The 17,350-nt window shown below is 37.6% G+C and overlaps 1 protein-coding gene across 1 annotated transcript in view; it reads right to left on the bottom strand.

Moving 5' to 3' along the window:
* Positions 1-14,126, bottom strand: part of LOC122057845 — a 17,973-nt gene extending 3,847 nt beyond the window's left edge. The window contains exons 1-2 of the mRNA XM_042620162.1: positions 13,808-14,126; positions 12,467-13,098 (exon numbers count right to left, since the gene is read on the bottom strand). Coding sequence (XP_042476096.1) covers positions 12,467-13,039 — 573 coding nt within the window. The 5' untranslated portion in view covers positions 13,040-13,098; positions 13,808-14,126. The remainder of the gene's footprint in view (positions 1-12,466; positions 13,099-13,807) is intronic.
* Positions 14,127-17,350: the final 3,224 nt, after the last annotated feature.

Consider the following 17,350-nt stretch of genomic DNA (forward strand, 5'->3'; position numbering starts at 1 on the left):
CCCGAGACCGACCGACCGAATATAAAGTGTACCATGCCCTCAATAACTAAGCCCGATTAGTTAAATGGGCGGACACGGTGTAGCCTTTGAAAGTCTTCAAACCCGATTAAGCCCGACCGAAACCGAACCGGCCCGACCGGTTGACACCCCTAGTGGTGGTGTTAGTAATGGGGTTGGGGAGGGGTAAATTGAACTTGCGGCAGTGAGGAGCAAGAGAACAAAGGGATAGGCATAGGGATGGGAATAAGATTGTCGGGAGCCGAGTGCTTGGTCTAGGCAGGCGAGGATTAGGTGAGAGGGTCGGGGGATGGTGGGGAGATCGTTGTGGGATCCTAGTAGCACGAGAGTCGAAGGTTGGGGGAGAGGGCGTGGTGGGGGGTCTGGGATGGAGAGAGAGATAGCTACAGGAGCCGGAGGGAGAGTCGATGTGGGGAGAATTTTGGGCAAGAGCGTACCTGCTTTTTGGGGGGATTGCTTCCCATGGGGAAAGGGATCAAGATCTCAAGGGGGTAAGGGGAGCATAATCCCAAGGGGTCAAGATCACTGCGGAAGAGTTGGAGGATGGGGAGAGAGATCGTTGCACTTGCGGGAGGGGTATGACTCAAGCGAGAACCCAGAGGGCTCGGTCGTTGTTGGAGAGTCAAGGGGTGGGGGGGAGAGAGAGCTGCGGGAATCAAAGAGATGGGAGGCGAGGTTGTTGTGGTCGACCAAGAACTAATATAGCAAATTTTATACATAAAATTTAACTAAAATATAAATATATTGTACATCCCATATTTACCTACTAGAAAATGGAAGAAAGTTACTGACTAGTTTTGCAAGTTTTGGAAGTGAGAAATGAAATAAATAACTCCAACTATGAAAGTTTAGGTTCGTAATTTTTTTTCTCAACATCTTTGACTCGTAATTTGATGCATTAAAGTAGTGAATGTCTCCCATTATACTCAATCCAGGTATTACTCTTGTCTATCAACACATCATTATATAGCTAAGATTGGAAATTGACAAGATGGATTCTTAATTGATTCAAATGTTGAGAGGATTGTCATATACAGAAGTGGTTCTAACCTCAATAACTTTCTTTTGTGTTTGCCTTCTGTTAGTAGTGCAATCCTCTGGGAACCCCACCTGTAACCCTGATTTTCCTCTCCTATAGCTAATAAATTTGTTATTTATAAAGCATATTAAAAAAAAATAAATAAATAAATAAATAATAATAATTTACGGCTACTTTTGGTTGACACTTCAGTAAGGATGTGATTCAAATTCAATATCATTTCTATCCTTTCAACACTCAATAGTATTTGGTTCCATCATCGACTTTCAGCAACTCTTGTGAAGGCCCAGGTAATCTACAGTTTATAAGAGTATTTCAAAACCTCAAAACTGACCACACAAATTTAACTAATAGGGACATTGGCAAGCGACCAAATATTCTCCATGTCCCAAGCAAACCACTAACTAAACACGAGTTTAGTGGAGAGTAATAGATGGAGGATTTGAGACAGGTTGGCTGAAGAAGCAAGCAAGGTAAGAAGAATCCCAAGGGTGATCTTAGATATATGGGTGCAGCCTATTAATTGAAGGTATTAACATAGCTCTATGGACTTCTTGGATGATACAGCGATGATTCAGAATTTTCAAAATGAAAAACAAAAGTAAAGAAATACAAAAGAAGAGTAGGTAAAGAAATACAAAAGAGGAGTCGGTATGAACTCTGTAGACCATCCCCATGGGGGTGGTGCAGCGATGGGGCCCCAATCGGAAGAGGGGAAGAAAAAAACCAACAATCCCCGCGCTTGGAGGAAGTAGAAAAAAAAGGAATGAATAGAGTGAAAAGTTTGATTCTTTGCTGCCGTACTAGTAGGAGAGAAAATAGAATCTCTTTCTTTGTCTTTACAAAAGAAAATAGGGAGAAGTTAACTGTGACACTTTCACCAACCAAAATTTTAAGAAAATGGATGTAGGTGAAATTCAGGTCGATTAGGGGTTCATATAAGTATCAGATAATACCAAATTATGATGATGATCCAACGGTCAGATTGTAAACCGTAAATGGATCTCAGGAATACTAAGCAAAAGTATCAGCATACTAGAACTATCAGAACAGCAGATCAGTAGCTTGGATAGCAACCAAAATTTGGTTGAGCCACCCTGCAGGAACGGCGATTAACACCTCCAAATATCAAGCCTAATCTAAGGGTTGGATTCCCCTGGATGGAAGGAACATAGTTTCAGCCAAAAACACCATAAAACAAGGGTGCCATCAGCCTATCAAAAAAGCTAAATTTAGTTTTAAAAAATTCCAGAAGTGAATGAAAGGTTAGGTCTATATGCAGCAGGTTGATATTTGATTGAATCTCAAAGAGAAGTCTAGGAAGAAAGTGAGATCAGCAGCTGTACTTACTTAGTGTTACAGGGAAGAAGAGGAATAAGAGAAGGGAAAGAAAATCATATCTCCCACCTGATCACCCTCAGAATCTCACCGAGGTTGATGCAGTTCTGTTCTATACAGCACATTGAAGCAAAGCTCAAGTTTCATTCATCATAAAATCATGGGGGGAGCTCTTAGGCTGCTCTTACAACTTATTGATGGGTTGAGTAACCCATAAGGAAAGTAAAAGAAAACCATTAAAAAAAGAACTTCACGATGGGAGTGAGTGAATTATAGTTAGACTACTAAATACAAGACAGAGTTGAGGTCCACTCTAAGAACTTTACACAACTAATTAATTAAGAGAGACATAACAAAATAAAAATAGCCATGGTCCCCAACAACCAAACCAACAGTCTGGCCCGACCCTAATCCTATGGTCAGTTGAACCATAAGGGTCCAAAAATCGGAGCCATGGGCTAATTATGGCCTGATTCACTTCTCAGATAGGATTGAAACCTATCTGCATCATAAATAGCTTCTGCAACCGCTTTCAGTCCTGGATTGAACCAGGCAGTAGGATCAGTTGGAAGATTAGCCTACATCAACCACTTCAGGCCAGTTTGATTATTGAGCCAAAGCGCATCAAGAACTGGCTATACCATCAAACCAGTTTACGGGAAACCACTTTCCCTGTTGAACCGTCCACTCCATGTTAGACCATGATAAACACTATCACAACTTAATTTGGAAAATATTTTGGGATAAAAAAAAAAAAAGAAGAAGAAGAAGAGAAAAGGTATACTTCACTCCATGTTAGACCATGACAAACATTTTCGGAGTCTTGAAGCTTGCCTTGATTAAAATGGTTATAAATTTAGCAATAACAACTCACCTTATCCCAACTAAATGGGTCTCGGCCACAAAGATCCTTGGCCTCCAATCAGCTCTATTCGATGTCATACTTGATACAAGGCCCAAGCTATGCATGTCAATCCTCACCTCTCCTAAGGTCATTTTAGGTCTGCCCTAACTCTTTTAGTTCCTTCAATCTGAATCAAACCGCTCCTCCATATTGGAGCATCCAAAAGCCCCAACTGAACATGGCCATGCCACCTCAAATGACTTATCATGCATTGGAACTACTCCCAAATCAGCTCTAATGTGATCATTCATTACTTTATCCTTCCTAGTTTTACCACTCATCCATCTCAGCATCCTCATCTCCACTGCACGGAGTTTATCTACATAATGTTCCTTGACTGCCAACATTCTGCACTTTACACCATAGCCAATCGTATGACTATCTTATAAATTTTTCGTTTAAGTTTTAAAGGAATATGTCGATCACACAAAACTCTAGACACACCTCTCCATTTCATCCATCCTATTTTAATTCTTTGTGAAATATCGTCCTCTATATCACCTTCTTTATCATATGATTGAGCCCAAATACCTAAAATAATCACTTTGTGGAACCTCCCTCTCATCAATTTTCACCTCCTCATTATCCGTTCAACATAACATACTCCATCTTCGTTCTATTTATCTTAAACCTTTTGATTCCAAGGTTGATCTCTATAACTCTAACTTGGTGTTGTTCCCTTCTTTTGTCTCATCCACCAAAGCAATATCAGCAAAAAGCATACACCAAGGAACCACATCTTCAAATATCTAATTAATTCATACATAAGTGCAAACAAATAGGGGCTTAAAGTTGACCACTGATGTAACTTAATTGTAATTGGGAATTCACTACCTTGACCCCCCTACAGTTATTACACTAGTCAACCAAACCTTCATACTTTAATTATGTCCACATAGTTACTTGAAACACTTTTCTCCAGTACTTGCCAGATTAACTCTCTAGGAACTCTAGCTTTTTCTATATCAATAAAGACCATACAAAGATCATCTTTGCAATCTCTAGATCTTTTTGTGAGTCTCCTAAGAAAATAGCTCATGCCGTGGGTCTTCTTGACATTAAACCAAATTGGTTCTCTGTAATAGTAGTTTTATTTCTCATCTGGGTTTCAATAACCCTCTCCCATAATCTAATAGTACAACTTATTAGTTCCTTTTCTCAATGGTTTCTTTTCCAAGGGTTATAAATTTAACACTACAAACTTAAAAACCTCACCTAAACTCAAGGAATCTGAATCTAAATTTAATGAAGATAATAGGCAATAAACTGACTTTCTCAATTGATGGGTATCAATTAACATACCCATTATTAATAGACAATCATCTTTTCAAAGTCTTGAAAGCCAATCATCACTAAATAGAATATATTTAGCACTCCAAATTCCAAAATTTTGTTAACCGAAAGCAACCTTAAGGAAATTAAATCTACATTTACTTAAAGATAATGGGTAAAGAGTGGATTTCTTAACTCTCCCCCCACCCAAAAAATAGGAAAACCTATGAATTTGTATCCCCAGTAATAAAGACAGACAGCAGACTCAGCTCCAATAATCCCCAATTTGAATGGATGGACAAACCAACCCAGGAACTTCTTCAATTCTTTGTATAAACTTGTTTTTAACACATCGGATTCTACTAGAATCATGCTGATATACCTCTTACACTACCAAACCAACCAGCAGACAGTATCAGCTGATCTTCATCAACTATTGTGAAAAAATCAAGTACAGGGGACGTGGATTCCTCGCCAAAAATCTTATTCTCATGGAAATCAAGGTTGGCCAATGTATGGCGGTTGAGTCAGCTAAATCAGACATCTACAAGGACTCTACATGTCAGGAGATATACCCTCTTGTGTAGCTTCCAACTTAACACTGTTCGTAATTATATAATCCCCATTTCATTGTGTTAAAGCTCTAGGGGCAATTCTGTCCTGTTGAGCTTAGGCCCTCTTTGGTATCATTTTTCTTTTCGATTTTTTACCTATTTAACAAAAATCATTCATGAAAACCATTTTTTATCGAAACATAAAAATGGTTTGGTAAGTACTTGACAAAAATGGTTTTTTGTGAGAAATAATTTGGTATCTCTACGTGCAAAATGGTTTTTTGAAGAAATGGGTGAAAAGATTCCATTCACCCATCTTCCTTATAACTCTCTTTCTCCACTTTGGACTGAAGAAGAGGGGGACAAGAGGCTTGGATTTCTAATTACAAAGCAAATGACTACTTTGCCCTCCATATTGGGACTTTAAGCACATGCTCATTAAAGTTCAGCACAAAAATAACTGAAAATCAATTTTGACCAAAACACATAAATGACTGTTGGTCTCTTTTTGGTTTTTGTGTTTTATTTTTTTAAATAAAAACAAGTTCCATAAATGATACCAAATGCACCCAAAACCATTTTTGTGAAAAAAAAAATGATACCAAAGAGGGCCTTAGTGTTCTGCCCTATTATTTTTATTTTCTCTTTACTTATTGTAATATGTAGGTTGGGGGTATTTTCGTTCCCTTACTTACCCCTCTAATTTGGACTTATATATATAGATCCACTTCGATAGTAGTATAGTACACAATTCACTATCGCAGGCAGCCTCCCACACACAGTTCGGTAGCCCTCTTTCTCTTTGTTTTCCTTGGTTTGATTACATAGATCTGGTTTCTAACACATTGTAATTCATCTTTTCTCATTTTCTAATAGATTTGCTATTTAAGTACAAGAGACCTTCATATGAACTTCAAGTAACTAAACTCATAAACTGCCAATCTGGCTGCCTTTAGAATTCATAAACCCAAATATTAACACCAACTAAGATTTTGGTCATATTCTTAAATCACATTACTTTTCCAATACGTATTTATTAGATGAAAATCTTCTCCAATGACTAGGCATGGAAACTGGTCACATCATGTCAGATTCCTACCATTTTGAAATTGCCTATACCGGAACAAGACCTGCTATATTACAAGTTAGTCCTGAACAAGTAACAACCTGTTTGTGAGGCCAACATGTGAGACAGTCTAGGACAATTTCTCGCATTGAGTCAGTTTTAATGGTTTGAATGATTTGGACTGCAATTAGTTTTAATGGAAAATATCATTTATGTATATATATATATATATATATATATATAAAAGCAACTTGAAATTTAGTAGAGTAAGGAGATGGAGATTGATGGTGGTTAGAGAAACCAACAATAACCTGTCCAGGTTCATCCTCTCATTATCCCAGCAAATTTGGGAACTTTATTAGATTCCCGTGGGTGGTTAGAGAAACCAACAATAACCCATCCAGGTTCATCCTCTCATTATCCCAGCATATTTGGGAACTTTATTAGATTCCTGTGGGACCATGGTTTCAAGTATCGGTATCATATCGGCCGTATCATATCAATATCGGCTGAGACCAATACATGATCCTTGACCGATCCGGATTGGTTACCCGTATCGTTTCAGGGGTAAAACAGTAAAAAGTGTATTTTTTATGAAAAGCAAGGGACAAAAGTGACCGATACCCACCGATCCTGTATTGGTGTCGGTATATCAATACCAAGAACTAAATCCATGCGTGGGACCCATGCCTGCTTGTGTCAGAGAACGATGCTGCCAAGAAGCGATATTGCGCGAGATATTTTCTGGTGGGGTCCACCTGCTTAGAAATGTGATAGCTTCCTATAATTTAGGATCAAATTATATTTTCTTAACTAGTCCATGCGTGGGGGACTTAGTAGCTTAAGATAGTTTCTATTTGATTAGATTTGTTTATGTAATAAGTAGTTTTTATCCCTAGGACTATTTCTATTTTAGTTAACTAGAAAGAATGGATTTGATTAGTAATTAGTTTCCAATTAAAATAATGTCCAACATGTAAGGTGGGTGTTTCCTTTCCACACAAGGGTCCAACTGTTGTAACCAATTGGATCTAATAAATAAAAGGTAGCTGCTAACAATTTAATAGGGAAAAAGAACTGGTTGTTAACCATGAACGTGAGGAGAGCGACCTCGTGGATGAGATGCCCAAAGCAAGAGTGAGGGACTCAATCCATCATATCTTCTTCCCCTTCAATCTTTTTGTTTCTATTTTTTAATATTCTGCAACAACCTGGTATCTGAAAAAGAATTGAAATGTTGTTCTCCATCATCGTTGCTGATGGAAGAGCCATAGAAGTCTGTACAATCAAATGCCACAGATATCGATATGTTGGAGGGCAGATTCCACCCTGTGGTATCTTTTCCGATCGGGCGTTCACAAAACCAATCGGCAGCCTGCGGTTGGTGTTTTTCTAATTTTCCTGTTTCTAGAATAAGGTGCGGAAGTCTACGGTTTTGATTGAATTATATCAACTGGCAGCACATGTGATCCTGTTGTGGAATTAATTCCTAGTTATCTAGCTGGGAATTGGTTCTACATTATTTAGTATCATAACCTATCACCTCCTAGGGTTGATATTACCAAGGTTCACGGTATCAGGTTTCAACCTTTGGGTGACCGAAATTTAGTGGAAACTTGAGAAATTTCGAGGATACTGGGGATTTTTTTCATGTATGGTGGAAACTTAGGTTTCAACCCCCAAACAGTGTTTTTTTTTTTGTCTGACTTTTTGTGTACAGCCTATTTTAAACATTTCTAACACATTCACATCATTAGTTTCATAAAAAAAAAAAAACGCATAAAGCCTTACTTGTGTGGTGAACCAAAGGTTTGATAATCATTACACTGACTTGTTGGCTTAAATTCTGAAACTTTATTACATAATGACTATATATAGTCTACAATCTACATCAAAACATAAAACATAATCCAAATGATTAGATAAAAATATTACATCATCAACAGTTATCTATCAACACTCAACAGTAGTGACTCAATTACTCAACACTCGAAAGTAGTGTCTCAATTCTAAGTAGAGTGTCTAGGCAGTTCCATCCAAGTAGTGACTCACTACCCTCAAGGCATGCATGTTATATTTTCTAACATTATTTAGAAAGCTATATATACCTTATATTATAAAAAATCAACATTAATCAACATCAAATCATTAAAATCAATATTTTGCCACATCAAATCATAAAAAATCAACATTAAGTCACATTAAGTTATAAAGAATCAACATTTAGAGAAATGCTCTTGTTCTATAACAAGTTTGATCGGTCAAATGATTTTTATTTTTACATGAGACTTTTTGTACTAGGAATAACATAAAACCAGCTTTCCAACAAACCTAAGATTACTTAAATCTGAGTTGTAATGACATAGTTACTTAAATCTGAGTTGTAATGACATAGTTATGCTCCGGTCAAACTTATTTTAAAGTGCGCGAATGCTGTTAAAATCGCCTGAATGAAAATAATTTTAGGGATATCAAAACAAAAGATTATTTTACCAGACTTTTAGTTGTTAGCAATATTTTCACATTATAGGATTTATAAAATTTTCATAACTGAGAAAAACCCCAGCATTTAAAAGTTGAAAATCGCCCCTATAACCAAAATCCAGTTTTTATTCTTGGACTGGGGGTTTTTATCCTCTAGGAATTTGATTTTTAAACTATTTTTATTGGATTCAAATAGAGGGTATTTCCTTATTTATAAATAATATCTTAAGCAAATGAAATAACAAATATAAAAAGCATTTACTTAAACGATATTTGGCACAAATAAATGCCAAAAAATGAAAATCTCCACTGTTTCCCCAAGTTTCCCACACTTGGGAGAAAAAATGCACAAGAGAATGTCAAAATTTCCCATGTTTCGACAAATGCACAAGAGAAGGTCAAAATTTTCCATGTTTCTGTCGAAACATGGGAAACCTAGTCGAAACAGGTGATTTTTAAAATCACCTAAGGTTTCGTTTCGACCTTGGTCGATACCTGCGAAACATGTGAAATTTTGCATGTTTCGCTTGAGTTCTCGAACCATGTATATTACTACAAGGAAGATTAAGCCAGCAGTCCCTTACTTTACTGGACAGACGAACTTACGCCTATTTCTTGATTACTTTGATTCTTTGGAGAAATATTTTGACTGGTATAACTTGATAGAGGAGTGGAAACTTAGGCACCGTATGATAACGTTTTTTCTATTTCTGTGTCTAGAAACAGCAGAAACGACTTTTCACGTTTCTAAAAACAAAAATGGATTTTTTGGTTTTTGATAAACCTGTTTCTCGAAACGTTTTTTGCAGACATAATGCCACTAAAAAACCCAATAGTATCATCAGATGCCCAAAAGAGAGAATTCAGTTGCCACTTTTTAGGTTTAAATAGTTGAGAGATTTATCGGGCACAACCTCTTTTTTTTTCTCTCAAATTCGTTTCTAGAAACGACGAAACAAGTCTAACTTGTTTTGTCAAAGTCGTTTCTAGAATTGTAAATAGGCATGAATTTTAATTTATGTTTCTGGAAACGGGTGAAACGGAACTCTATCAAACGCTTTTTAGGTTGTTTCTCCGTTTCTGGGAACAAGAAAACACAGAAACGGCAGAAACGAAACGTTATCAAACGGTGCCTTAGATTTGTTTACTTACAATTGACTGGTCGTGCTAAAGAATGGTGAAAATTTATGAAGATAGGCTCAGAGTTAGAAAACATGAACCTAGGACTTGGAAAGAGATGAAGCACATGTTGAAGAACAAGTACCTTCCGGAACATATCCAAAGAAAGCTCTCCCTTCGACAAGATTACCACCAAAAGGTCAGGATAGCATGACCGTCGTTGAGCAAAAGTTTGAAGCCACGTTTGGTCCCCTCAACCTCCACCTCCAAGGGATGCTACCATAGCAACCGTTTTGAAGATGAGAGAGCAACAAGAAAAGAAACATCCAATCAGAGAACCAAAACCTGAAAGTGCAGTTAATGCCGAACAAATTCCAGCAATTACTAACGTCGAGGAAGAGCTAGTCCTTGTTTCTACTACTGATACTCGTATAGAAGCATTCAAAAGCAACAAGGCTGCAACGATGGACAATGAGATCGAGACAAAGGAACCTGGCACTACAACAGCTGATTATTGTGAACAGCCAGGACAAATACCCTCAGTTGTAGAATCCAAGGCCTCTAATCCCTTAACATACAAGTTGGAAGTCTACTCAAAAACCTTTGGTGTTGGTTCAAGCACCCTTGGGACATGCTATAAAATCTTTGTGACAAAGCTTGATCTCAAGAAAGAGGAGAGAGGGTGCACACGATGGGAATGGAATGGAATACCTCTATCGTGGACAGCCTCTCCATGATATTAACCAAGCAACCATTTCTTAGTAGAAAACCTACTAGGAGTCTAAGTCTAATTACAATAGAAAGTAATAACCAACAGCTGATTATTGTGAACAGCCAGGACAAATACCCTCAGTTGTAGAATCCAAGGCCTCTAATCCCTTAACATACAAGTTGGGAGTCTACTCAAAAACCTTTGGTGTTGGTTCAAGCACCCTTGGGACATGCTATAAAATCTTTGTGACAAAGCTTGATCTCAAGAAAGAGGAGAGAGGGTGAACACGATGGGAATGGAATGGAATACCTCTATCGTGGACAGCCTCTCCATGATATTAACCAAGCAACCATTTCTTAGTAGAAAACCTACTAGGAGTCTAAGTCTAATTACAATAGAAAGTAATAACCAAGTCTATGTCTAAGTACAATAAAGGTAAATAACTAAAATAAAATTATAACTCTACAATATCCCAGTATCCATGGTACACAACACTCCCCATCATGGTACACTTTAACAATCTCCATGGAAGCCACGAATGGGATTGCTAAATATTCTTTCACAGCATTGCAATAAAACACAGAGATAGAAGATAAATAGTATGGATACTATTGAAGTTTAATAGAGTCTCCAATCAAAAAATAAATCTGGATGTATTTGTTCAGGTACAATTCTAGACTATCACCATTTCATCCTTGAGATAATGCAATTTATACCACAACTAAAATGTAAGTCCTCCTGACAATGACTTATAGTACAATGCACGGCTGATATTTTCTAGGATGGCTTTGTTATAATTTTGACACGTGAATTAAATTTAAAATGAGAATTTCACAAGTCCAAAATAAAAATATCTACATATAATATACACGGGACATTGTTCTGTGATATTTTCTCATAAAAATTTTTCTAACCAGAAAAAAAAAATAAAAAATAAATAAATAAATAAATACGGATAACAGGTCTGAGGGTGAGCGAGCTTCACCAGATCTTGCAATTGGGAGAGAATGAGAGATACCCTGACCTCAGTTATTAAAGAATACACACATATGAGAGAGAGAGAGAGAGAGAGAGAGAGAGAGCAAAGTACATTTCAAGTGAACCAAATTCCACTCTACGAGCACTAAATCCTTGATTTGGGTTCTAACTACTGCTTTTGAAGGGCATAAAACACATATAACAACATTGCACACCCTGATCTATGTTCAAGCACCCAATATCTCCAAACCTCATTATCTTTTCTTTTTCTTCAATAGTTAACAAATCTCATTATCTCCAGTTGATCATCACTCTGGTACCTTAAATTGTTTCTGTGGATGCTTATTTTTGTTCAATTTATGACTAGAAGGAAAAAGGGCTGGTGCAGTATCTATTATCAAGCATCACTTTGGCAAATGATTCATATTTCTCACTTATGTTACTTATTTAACCTCCTAACTATCCTGCAAACTTCTTTTCTGCTTGACTACGTAAACATCAAACTTTATATATTGCTGAAACAATACCTAAATAAAGGAGGCAATACAGAAGACAAAATTATAATATTTCAATTTTTAGGTAGAATAATATTTCAGACATAAAATCTTGACCTGCTACTAGTTAAAAATACCCACCAACACTTTGGCTATTTTTTTTTTAAGAATAATCTGCAGCATGAAAAGGTCTTAGCAACAGTCATTACTACAGATTTCCAGATGGCATGTCTTCCCATTAGTGCCACTGCAGGATTTTATGCTGATACACAAGAAAACTGCAAATAAAAAAAAAATGTGGCTATGCCACAGGTAGACGCCATTGGGTGACTGGCATTGAGGAAGATGCAAACGAGAAGCAGACCCCATTGGATGATGGTATTGAGGAAGATGCAAGCATGGACCTTCGTAGTACTTTCTTAGATTTATAAATGTGCACCATGAATCAAAATAAAAATGTAAAAAGGAAAAGAGGGAGCAAAACTAACCTGAGAAGGGAAAGCTGATTTGAAAGCCTTGGGTTCAAGATTATAACCCCCTCGTCCAGCAGCCTTATAGATCCCATACATCAGCTTCAGATCAACATCAAACAAAAACAGCCTCATGCCTTTATAAATATCAGCAACCATATCCTTCTTGCTAGCAGGCAGCCCCAGAACCTTGAACTGGTAGCAATCTTTCTTGGTCTTGGAATTGCACATAAAAACCATCCCCATGCTCTCAGCCTTGTTTGAAGCCTTATCTCCATCTGAATTTTCTGGCTTATCAGGATCTTTAACAGTTACCGTGCGAGAAACATTGGTTGCCTTCCTTCTGCTCCTCTTCCTTGACTTATTGCCTGATCTACTTGTTATTGCTTTTTCTTTTTCTTCCTTCTTCACCTCTTCCCCCTTATTCTCTTCTTTATTCTCTTCCGCCCCAGGAACTGTGTGAAGATCTTCAGCATTTGTCGTTACCGGCTCGGATGTAGTTGCAACCATTGCAGCACCGTCGGTTGCATTTTCAGCTTTACGTTTTAATTTGGAAACACGAGCTTTCCCCTTGCCGTTGGCTTTCACCATGTTCTCTGGTTGAACCAAATTAAAATTCAGGACAAACAAACTCTAGGGAAACCGGAAACCTACAAACATGAAGGGGATAGCAGGTCAGCCCAATAAAGCGAAGTCTTACTGTGGAACAAAATCTTAGCCGCTCACTTATGTTAAGACAAATGAAGGTGAAGAACCAAAAGTAGAAAATTAAAATGGGTCCGGCACACTCTTCAATCAAAGTGTAAAGGCAATTAGAAGATCAGCAGCAGAACTTACCAAAAAAAAAAAAATTCCAAAATTAGAAATCTTAACATTGCATAGAAATGGAACTGATAAGAAAGACTGACTGCTAATCGTGCAATATAGGAAATGGAACAAAACTGCAAGAGTAACAACTTCTGCTCCCCTCCGTTGGGGGTTATGTGGCACATTTCAGAACTGCAAAACGATAAACATAATGGCACCAAATCTCTTTGTTCTTTGAAAGCTGCTGCACCCAAAATACAGCTAGGAGTAAACAAGAAAGAAATCAGAAACGACTTGCAAAAAAAACCGCAATCGATGTTTACACAGTGGTCCAACGCTTGTTCAAATCAAAGATGACAATATTTCAAAAACTCTAAGATATTTCCAATGTCCGGTTCTTGGTGATGTTTCATCACTGCATGCTTACTTCAAAACAATCCATTACTCGAATCAAGAATCGAAAAAACAAGTCGATCTATAACCACAAATGTCCATATGCAAAACCCTAGAGAAACACACAATAACTGAGAAGAATAAGAATCTTAAAGGTACCTTTCTATAAGCGACTCGAGAGATTGAGCTTCGGAGAAAACCCTAGAAAAACAAAATTTAGTTCAAAAAGAATTGAAATAGTTGCACCGAGGGGAGGAGAGCGGGGAGACAGGAAGCTGCAATAGAAACTCAGTTCCCAATTAACAGGATCCCACCGAACCCAACTCCAACCATGTTGCCTGAAGGGCTTAGGACTTTGGGGGTTTGGGGGTTTATAGGTTTTGCGCTCTAACGTCTGAACTCTGAACCGATATCTCTTTTTTCTCACTTTCTTCCCTCTTCTTTTTATAAGCTAACGAGCAAAATGTCACTTGTGGTCTGGGTGTAGCGCTTGCATTTGGGAAGTAGGGTTATCCCCTCACTGAAGCTGTGGAGGTCCGGATCCGGATCCGGATCCCGATTCTGGTCCGTATATATACACGATTATGTAAGATCCACCGGCAGTTAACAAAGTGTGAGCGTCCCTACATTTTGGAGGTGTCAAACTGTGCGGTTTCGGTTATTCAGTCTGGTTTTGATTCGGTTTACATTTTGATAAGCTGAAATCAAAACCGCATCGAATAACAATAAGCTAAAATCAAAATCGTTTTCATTCGGTTTCAGTTTTAGCTGTTGCTAATCGGTTCTTGTTATTCGGGTCACAACCGGTTAATAGGTCAGATATTGGAGAGAGAGAGTGGGGAGTTGCGAGAGGAAGAAAGTGAGATAGCATAACAGTATAAATTTAACTCTGTTGTAAGTTGTAGTATCTTATTCTCTCAAAATCTGTCTTTGCAACTGTTATATATAGATATAATATTAAAGAAACCTTGTTAACTTAGAAGATCATAGCTAACGTGAATCCTACAGACAACAAACTTCCTAGAGAGTCAAGAAAATTTATTTTATTTTATAAGGACAATATACTTTCTATCTTAAAAGATTACATGTACGATAACTAATCAACTATGATCCTGGCAATCAAGAAATCATGAAGTGTGAAAGTGAAACTCTATCTCGTATTGCCCTCTCGGTTAGTATTTTCCTTTTATTTTTTCTTTTTTCCATAGAGACCCATCAAAAGTCATAACCATGGATTTAGGGGACAGTGTCAGTATCTGTTGATATTGATTCAAATCGGATCGAATCGATGGGTGTCGATCGATTTTGCCCTTGCATTTTTTAAATAGTACTAATTTTTTGCTATTTCACCTTGAAACAATTCGGATAACCGATTCGGATCGATCTCAACCGATATCGATACTTGAACCCATGGTCAGAACACTAAAACTCTAAAAGTTTTAAAACACTTTAACACTAGGTTCCAGTTAACCATTGGTTTTACGATTGTGCATATCAAACACAGCCTTATTCTCACATCAAAATTCATAGCAGTTGTCAAAACATGATGGATATAGTAGACTTTCATGTCTATATATATATATATATATATTAAGGTTCATAGCTATTTGCTCTCTCACTACGCTAGCACTTAAGAGACTATCTTAGCCCAGAGTGAGGAATCACAATAAGGAGTTTCCAAAATAGGCAGTACAGCGGTACCAGTCCACGACTACCATTTATGTAACAACACTTCCCTGCCCCCTGTCCACTCATTCTCCTTTTCGGACTTAAGGAGCATTGAGTAAAGGGAGGCACGGGGGCGAGAAGATCTACTCATTCAAAGGGGAAGCGCACCCCTCTATTTATTCTCAAAAGAAGAAGAGCTAGTGGACTTACACAGCCCCATGCCAGTGGGGGAAAGAAAAGAGGCCCACTACGAGAGGAGAGAGTGATTCAGCTGCTTATATATATATATATATGGGAAAAATTACTGCATCGTGCCATTTTCGTGAAATGCAAAATTTCTACCCATGTTGATGCCTTGATGCATGCTCTCATTGGGCCACATGCTAGTGTAAGGCCACGTAACATGGCAGCTATCCCCAACCCTTATGTTTTATTTTTGCCCTTTATAATCAGTGCTATTATTAATGTCTTCACCCACAAAAGGAAAAGGAAATTTTGATTGTACTGCCATTTTTTTTTTAAATAATATCTCATATCAACCTTGTTTTCTACAAATATCAATCGCCGTTAGTCATGAACTGAAGAAGACCCCCTTGTTATGTCTTTCAATATAAACACCCATTTCTTCTCATTATACCATATTTTACTCTCAAACAAACTTACCTTTGAACCCTAGAATGAAGGAGCACCTAATCGTGGCGTTTGAGGAAGGAATGAGTAGCCATTGATTGATCCTATTCAAAGGAAGGAGCTGCCATTGTGAGCATGTTTCAAGTATTAGTTGAGATCGATCCCTGATCCCTACGCGATCCGATCAATTACCCTAATCGTTTCAAAGGTAAAACAACTGTACTTTTTTTAAAAAGCAAGGGAAAAACCAACTGACTCGATACGATACTATCCCCTAAATCCATGAGTGTGAGTCCCCTATCGAAGGAAGACACAACCATCAACCAAGACACACCACAAGAGAATTCCATAGATTGTAACATTTTTATCTTGAAGCAGATGAACATGGAAAAAGGAGGAGTTGCAGGGGTGGAAGAAGGGATGAACAACCCTTACCATTCTAATGTAGATTAACGGAATATCTAAAAAGCGAGAGAAAGTGAGAGAGAGAGAGAGAGTTCTTTCTAGAAAGCAAGATAGAGAGAGATTACCCATTTCACATGTAAGAAATTCAAACCAAGACGATATTAAGAGAAAACAAAGTAGCAGCTAGAATTCCCCAAAACCGAAAATCATATCTCAATAGAAATTAAATTTATCCAAAGAAAAGATGACTCACGCTAGTGACCACTGAAAAAGACAAAAGAGAGCGCCAAGATAGGGATAGAACATGGAAAGGACTCGGGGAGAAAGGTGTTGGTGTATGATGTCTTGTATTCCATCATATTTTAATCTAGGGAGTACTGGTGCAACACCTCAACAGGTAGGAAAGTGGCCCCGATAGCCGGTTAGCAGGCCATTAGGGTTTTTCGCTATATATTTGTAGCAAAGGTTTCTTTCTCTATAATACAAGCAATACTAAAAGGTGTGAGGATGAGCGCTATAATCCTATTCTTCATTGATAGTGAAGTAGGATCTCATCTCATCGGGGACGTAGGTAATCTTGCCGAACTTTGTAAATATGTGTGCATTGCTTGTTCTTATTCTTCCATTATCTTCTGCTTCTGCATCGTTTTAGGGTTGCATTTTTATAAATTGGTATTAGAGCTCCATGTTTCCGTTTTCTAGGGTTTACTATCATGATGGCAGGGAAGGGATTGAATGTCAAGTATGATATCGAGAGGTTTAATGGGAAGAACAATTTCACCATTTGGCGTCAACGGATGAAGGATCTTCTGATACAACAGAGTTTAGCAAAAACGTTGTTGGAAAAGTCGAAAAAACCTAAAAAATTACTGACGAAGATTTGGAAGAGATGGAGGAAAAATGCAATAAGTGCTATTTGATTGAATTTTTCTGATGATGCCCTACAATATGTTGTGGGTATCGAATCTGCACCATAGTTATGGGTGAAAATTGAAAGCA

Source organism: Macadamia integrifolia, chromosome 12, assembly GCF_013358625.1.
Source record: "Macadamia integrifolia cultivar HAES 741 chromosome 12, SCU_Mint_v3, whole genome shotgun sequence".
Classification (NCBI taxonomy): domain Eukaryota; kingdom Viridiplantae; phylum Streptophyta; class Magnoliopsida; order Proteales; family Proteaceae; genus Macadamia; species Macadamia integrifolia.